Below are 7,211 nucleotides of genomic sequence, written 5' to 3'. Positions count from 1 at the left end.
GCTGCAGTTACGTTATGCATCCACTAGATGGAGCTGCACTAAAGTGAATGTCAACAAAACAGTCCGGGGCGTGGCCGGACGATGGTCACCCTTCTCCGTTCGCGCACAGTATGTTCGTGGAGAACGTGGTGCTAAATGACCTGCAGACGACCTGATTCTAGATGGTCGGTAGGGAGATAGGCCAGTCAAACTTTATTAACAAACCAGCGTTCTGACAACTATCCCAGCATGCACCGCACGCTTCTTCTTCTACGGGTGAAAATGAAGTCGGCGGCTGCTTACAGTAGTTGCTAGACCTGTTGTGGCTCAATATTGGTCCATATATAAGGCGCACCAGATTATAAGGCGCATTGTCGGCTTTTGAGGAAATTGAAGGTTTTTAGGTGCGCCTTATAGTGCGGAAAATACGGTACTTGCATACTGGATGTGGACTGTTGGATGTTAAATTCATGAGCAGTAAATATTGTGCTAATTATTAGTATTGAACCAAAGAAAGCAAGGCATTTGCAAGCCTTTAAAATTATGACGCTTTTTATGGGTCAAATAGACTCAAAAAATTGTAACAGCAGCTGCGCGGGGGGGCCCAAACAAATTTTTTGTCAGGGGGCCCACGATTTTTGGCGGCGCCCCTGATGTGAGGTATAATATTGGATACTCAAAATAATACATAAGGGTGGAAGACAATCTATCTGGCAGCTAGGAAACGTAGAAAGTAGTAAACATCTTTAGCATTTTCATACAGCTCTTTCACACAGTGAGCTCACTGAAAACAAGGTAACAGGCTATGTAGTGTTTTGTGACTTGAAGCAATTTGACTTAAAACCGTTCCAGAAAGGCTACCTTACAGTTTAAGTATCATGGTGTAGGATTGATGTGAATCTGTCAGGACACAAAGTCAGTAATAAAAGAAGTCCTCAGAAATGTCTCCATGCATCCTCTGTGGTTACCTGGCTGTGAGGTTGATCTGGGGACGGCTGCTTTGCCACCAGAACCACCAGCGATGCTGCTGGTCATGCTCTGCCGCTTCCTGCCTGCAGCCATTGCACCACATAGCGTATCTACAGGGAAGCCAAATCCTTTACACCAACCTTAGCAAATAAAAACTCCTTTCATAACAAGGTTGGAGCAGTTGAAAAATGATCAGTCCAATCACAAAAAGCAGTACTGCACATGCAGGACTCAAAATACCTACAAACTGAATAAAACAAAAATAATCACATGCAGCGACAAACGTCTCATCTTGTTTGCTCTTAATTTGATGCTCGTGCACTATAAAATTCCCAATTCAGGCAAAAAAATACAGACTTAAACAACCATCCACAAAATAAAATGCCACCACCAATCACAACATTTATCAAGCCTCAGCAAAATGTTATGTTTCTACATATACCTTCATAGCCAAAGGGAGTGGGATCACTCTTTATCTCGTGTCTCTTGCTCTTAATGCTAGCAGAGAGGGGACCTGGGAAACAAGATGCAACAGATACTTCTTCAGTAATTAGCCTATTACAAAGGAGAATGTATAAAGTAGCCCAGAAATATCCATTAAGCACCTCTCACATATTACACATTTAATATCTGCCAGTTAACAGAGGAAGCTTTCATTCATTTCCACATTTAATAATGAGCATTACTAAAAAAAAAATTGTCCAACTATAAAGAAGGATAAAGAAATCTTTAAAAAAAATCATGCTTAGTCACTTGTCAGAAAAAGAAGGTCCTCAACCATGATTCATGCACTGAAAGGCCTTCATCAGATGGAAAACTACAAACATTTTAGAGTTAGGTGGCATTGGGGAAGTATTTCATTCCTATCTAGTTCATGTCTCATCAGTGTGAGTATTTACTGGCTCTGGAGCGATGTGCAACACTCTGCTACAACCCTCGTCTGTCAGGAGCAGGGAGAGCAGGTTAGCTATAACTAGCTAACCTAACATTTCACGGGGAGGCTATAAAGCTGAACAGAAACAGAAGACTAATCAATGTTGTCTGAGTAGCAGGTTTGCTGTAGTGGCAGCTGCCTAACATTAACAGGACTGTTTTTGCTTAAGGGTCTCAGTGTAAATAGGTTTGTTTACTTAGTAACTGCTTGAACGAGCACTCTTTAATGCTTCCAGAATGGAAAAAAATGAGTGAAAACATTTGACTGCAATGATTAAAAAAACTCAACTACAAAACATCTGTACATGATGCACCCAAAAGGCAGAGTAAAGTTCTATTACAATAATAAAGTTATAATACTACCAGATAAAAGTGGTAATAATACAAGAATATAATGTTTTAGGACAAAGGGTGAAATTTAGCTACTGCGCAAATTCCTGCATACATGCTTTGCCATAAATGGCAGAAATCAATGTCCACTGTTCCTAATCAAATAAAGATAAAAATAAAAATAAAAAAGCAACAGACATTGTAATCTTTTTGACATGTCAGTATAATTTTCTAGAAAACTTCTCCATCAGGTACTTCTCCAAAAGGTAGTGACTACTTAGTCACTATCTTTTTCAGCATGTCTTTGTTTGAGAATGCATCACCAGGTAACTATCTCCTTAATTAAAACAGCAAAGTTTTGTTTTTTAAATCTTAACTCAAAACACATAAACTCATCAAACTCTCTACCTTTGGTGCGTCGCATGGCAGAGGAAGAGGAGGCAAGAGAGGAAGTGAGAGAGAAGCGTCGAGTGGCCTCTGCCTCTTTTACTGTAGGTTCTATGACGGAATAAGAGGAAAGGAAATGAGAACGGACAGGGAAAGGTAAGGGAAGGCAGCTAATGAGATCCATGTTGTTGTAAATTGAGCAACAGAAAGAGCAAAAGAAACAACAGATGAAGTTGGAATGAAAAGACATTGTGTGAGAGAACACAAGCAATTTGGGGGTTATTATTTAATATGCACTAAAACATCTTACATATGTCTTCATGGATAGAGTTGTAAAAGCTTAAAATGCAACAAATGAGACTAAAACAAATTGATGTATTGAAGAATGACAAGAAAACATGAAAAAATGTCAAGTTATACATGTGGCATAAAAAATTACAGTTGAACAGTAAAGGAAAAGGACTTCCAGCTGAGATGATGCAAATGAACTGCTTGCTCTGAGGAGTTTCTCACATTTTACGTCCATGACAAGTTGAAGGAGACATCACAACACAATAAGCACGGTAAAGTTGGGACTAAATATAATACTTCACAAGCTGCTGATGTGGGACTTGCCAGAATCAGTGTCAACTTGTGATGCAACACGAGTAGTTTTTAGCTATCTTAAAGGGAGTTTTCAATCAGATGACAAGGCTGTCACCTTGGGACTTCACTCAGACAGGTTTGAACTTCCCCTCCTTCAAACAAGCAGGTGGCCCTCACTGTTGGTAGTGATTAGGAGGGAAAGCAAAACACTCAATTCGCTGTGTGACTGTCATCCTTTCTGCAAGCAATAGAATGTGTCAGACGGGGTTGGATGTTGATCTCAACCCCCGCCACACCTTTATCTTTTCCCCGTCATTAGTGTAATTAGGAACACATGCCTTGAAATGACCTGACACCAAGGCGGCATGAGTTCTCAGAACATCCACTTCCAGTCCCTCTTCACATGTGGTGCGCACACACCATGCTTGTCAGAGCTCAAATGTTGCTCTGAATGTTGTTCGTCCAGAGGGCCAAACAGGTTGGGACCGTCCCTGAATGCACTTCAACATGTCAGGACAGCTGGAGTAAAAGAGGGTGACATTTAGTGCAAAGCAGATCTCAGATCAGATCTCTATATTTTGTTACCAGCCGTCTGACAGACCCCAACCATATCCATACATGAAATCTTTTTAAAATGACTATATCAGAGTTGGGGAGGGGAAGGTTTAGAGAGTAGTGTGAATAGAAGTTTTGTTTTTATAAAAAAAAAAAAAAGATTTTTAGAGATATAAAAAAGTGGAAAATGGTCAGACATATCCCTTAAACCAATTTTTTTCATCTGAAATGTTGCTCAGTACAGCAAGAAAGTTGTAGAGTTGGCAACAGCACTCCTGGTTTTAATAGTAATAATAATAGTGCGCATGCGCTAACGTGTATGCTGTTGCGGTTACTCTTCTCATGGTTTTACTTTTTAAATATTTTAAATATTTTTTCGATTATTTTATTGCACCACTTTAATTATTTTACTTTTGTAAGAAGAGTATCTTCAACAATGTTGACTAAGAAAGTCATAATTTTTTTTTATTCGTTGTTGAGATACTTCTTATACTCTGTAGAATGCAACAACTTGGCCACATTATTTACACCAGGAATCAGCTGATTGCGCGGAAACTTGCCGGCCTGGAGTCCAGATCCACTGAAATCCCCGAGGAGATCTGGAGAAGGACACATCGGGGTTGCAGAGGAGGAAACAAACAGCGGGGGAGAGTAAAAAAGAAGAAACAACAGAGGCTTATGGAGAAGAGTAGCTATAAGGCGTTTCTCCCCTATGTTACCAAGGGCAACGTTAGATCTCAAAAAACATAATTCTCACAGCGCTTGCCGGCTGGTCCAGGTGAGTGTATGCACGGTTCAGCAGGAAGATGATGGCATCCTCAACTCCAAGTTTTGGCTGGTAGGCAAATTGCAAGGGGTCCAAGTCTGGTTGGACCAGGGTCCGGAGCTGTTCCAGGACAAGTCTCTTCAGGGACTTCATGATGTGGGAGGTCAGCGCCACAGGCCTGTAGTCCTTGGAGTCACAGGGACGCTGCGTCTTTGGTACCGGAACAATGCAGGTTGTTTTCCACCTCACAGGAACCCTCTTTTGGCACAGGCTCATGTGAAGACATGCTGGAGGACTCCACAGAGCAGGATAGCACAAGCTTTGAGTACCCTCGGGCTGACACCATCAGGGCCTGCAGCCTTACAAGGGTGAAGTCTCACCAACTGTCTTCTAACATCTTCGGCGGTGATGTTTCCTTTAGAGGTAGAGATGGCTAGCTGAGGGGTGGGGGAATGGTCAGAGTAGAAGAGGAGGGAAAGAGGCATGAAGGTGAGATGAAGGACTCTGAGGAGTGGGAGGGGAGAGTTGTTGGACAGCAGCAGTGGCATTGATAGGAGTGATAGGAGTGTGAGCAGGAGGTGCAGGGGCCACAGTGTCAAATCTGATGAAAAACAGGCTGAGTTCATTGGCTCTGTTAAAATTGCCTTCAACTACTTCACAGCCTGCTGATCTGAACCTGATGAAAGTCCTCGTCCCTCTCCAGACCTTTCGTGTTTTTCTGCTGGAGTTTCCTCTCCAGCTTCCTCTTATAATCTTCCATAGCTCTTCTGATCTTCACCTTCAAGCACCTCTGAATTACTCTCACATCATCCCTGTTGCCATTTCTGAAAGCCCTCTTCTTCTTATTCAGGATGGTCTTGATCTCTTTTGTTACCCAGGGCTTGTTATTTGGGTAACAGTAAACTGTCTCAGTACGGATGGAGTCAACACAGAAGTTGATGTAATGTGTTATGCACATTGATGTCCTCCATATTTGGGTCACAGAGTGCATGTGAGTCAGTGGCCTCAAAACATCTCCGTAGTGTCTCAGTGGCCTCCTTTGACCACCTCCTCACTGTCCTCGTGGTTGCAGGCTGTCTCTTCACCAGAGGTATATAACATGGGCTGAGGTGCACCAGGTTATGATCAGACCGTCCAAGTGGAGGGAAAGGAGAGGAACTGTATGCATCCTTTACTTTAGCATACAGAAAGTCTAGAGTTCTCTCCTCTCTGGTGGGACAGCTCACATACTGGGTGAAGTTGGGCAGGGTTTTGTCCATGTTGACATGATTAAAATCACCCGAGACAACCATCAATGCAGTTGGATGTTCAGTCTGCAAGTGAGCTACAGCGGAGTGAATGATGTCACAGGCCACTGTGGGGTTAGCAGAGAGAGGAATGTAAACAGTCACCATGACAACATGGGAATATTAACGGGGCAGGTAAAATGGACTAAGACCAACCGCCAATAGTTCAATGTTCGGGCAGCAGATTCTCTCCTTTGCTGTTATATGAGCAGGATTGCATCAACGGTTGTTTACTAGAACGACAAGCCCGCCTCCTTTCTGCTTACCGCTCTCAGTGCAATCCCTATCAGCCCGAACAGTCCGGTATCCCTCGATGGTAACATTGGCATCAGGAATGTCCGGGTGCAGCCATGTCTTCGTAAAACACATTAAACTACATTCCCGGTATTCCTTCTGGCTTCTGGACAGTGATGTTAATTCATCCATCTTGTTAGCCATCGATCTCAAGTGCATTCAACACCATCCTTCCTGCTCCACTGGTTGAGAAACTGACGGCGATGCAGGTGGAACCCCCCCTCCCTGTGTCCTGGATTGTGGACTATCTAACTGGCAGACCACAGTTTGTGCGCCTGCGACACTTTGTGTCAGACAGTGTTGTCAGCAACACAGGAGCTCCACAAAGGACTGTCCTCTCTCCCTTCCTCTTCACCCTCTATACATCTGATTTCAGCTATTGCACTGAGATCTGTCATCTCCAGAAGTTCTCAGATGACTCAGCTGTGATTGGTTGTATCAGAGAGGGTGATGAGACTAAGTACAAGGCTGCTGTGGGAAACTTTTTCACATGGTGTGGGCTGAACTACCTGCAGCTCAATGTGACAAAGACCAGGGAACTGGTGGAAGAGGATCAGGACACCGGTGACCCCTGTTACCATCCAGGGGGTCAGTGTGGGCATTGTGGAGAACCATAAATATCTGGGCGTCCACACTGATAAAAAATTGGACTGGGTCAAGAACACTGATGGTGTACAGGAAGGGGTAAAGTTGCCTCTACTTTCTGAGGCAGCTGAGGTCATTCAACATCTCCCATACTGTGCTCATGATGTTTTCTGACTCTGTGGTTGCCAGTGCCATCCTGTATGCTGTGGTGTGCTGGGGCAGCAGGCTGAAGGTGGAGGACACCAACAGACTGAACAAACTGATCCGGAAGGCCAGTAATGTCATTGGAGTGGAGGTGGATACAGGCGCACCTTCAGCCAGAGACTCATTTTGCCAAAGTGCACCACAGAGCACCACACAAAGTCATTTCTGCCTGTTGCCATTAAGCTTTATAATGCCCAAGTCTGTGCTAATTGATTCAAATTTTTTGTCTGCGCTCATTTATAAGTTATTTATTTATTAATATATTGCAAGTGATTGCTTGTTATCCATTTATTTATTTGTTATATCTAGTCATTTTGAATGTATCACTCTTTCATATA

General features: G+C 43.1%; 1 protein-coding gene across 1 annotated transcript in view; it reads right to left on the bottom strand.

The window, feature by feature from the left end:
* LOC106936291 (guanine nucleotide exchange factor DBS-like) overlaps window positions 1-7,211 on the bottom strand; it is a 64,769-nt gene that overhangs the window by 25,453 nt on the left and 32,105 nt on the right. Inside the window, exons 8-10 of the mRNA XM_015017169.1 lie at window positions 2,620-2,709; window positions 1,391-1,462; window positions 948-1,058 (exon numbers count right to left, since the gene is read on the bottom strand). Coding sequence (XP_014872655.1) covers window positions 948-1,058; window positions 1,391-1,462; window positions 2,620-2,709 — 273 coding nt within the window. The remainder of the gene's footprint in view (window positions 1-947; window positions 1,059-1,390; window positions 1,463-2,619; window positions 2,710-7,211) is intronic.

The sequence above is a fragment of the Poecilia latipinna genome, unplaced genomic scaffold (genome assembly GCF_001443285.1).
Source record: "Poecilia latipinna isolate Pla-1442-1.1 unplaced genomic scaffold, P_latipinna-1.0 Scaffold2113, whole genome shotgun sequence".
Lineage (NCBI taxonomy): Eukaryota > Metazoa > Chordata > Actinopteri > Cyprinodontiformes > Poeciliidae > Poecilia > Poecilia latipinna.
This window is presented reverse-complemented; position numbering and strand designations above follow the sequence as displayed.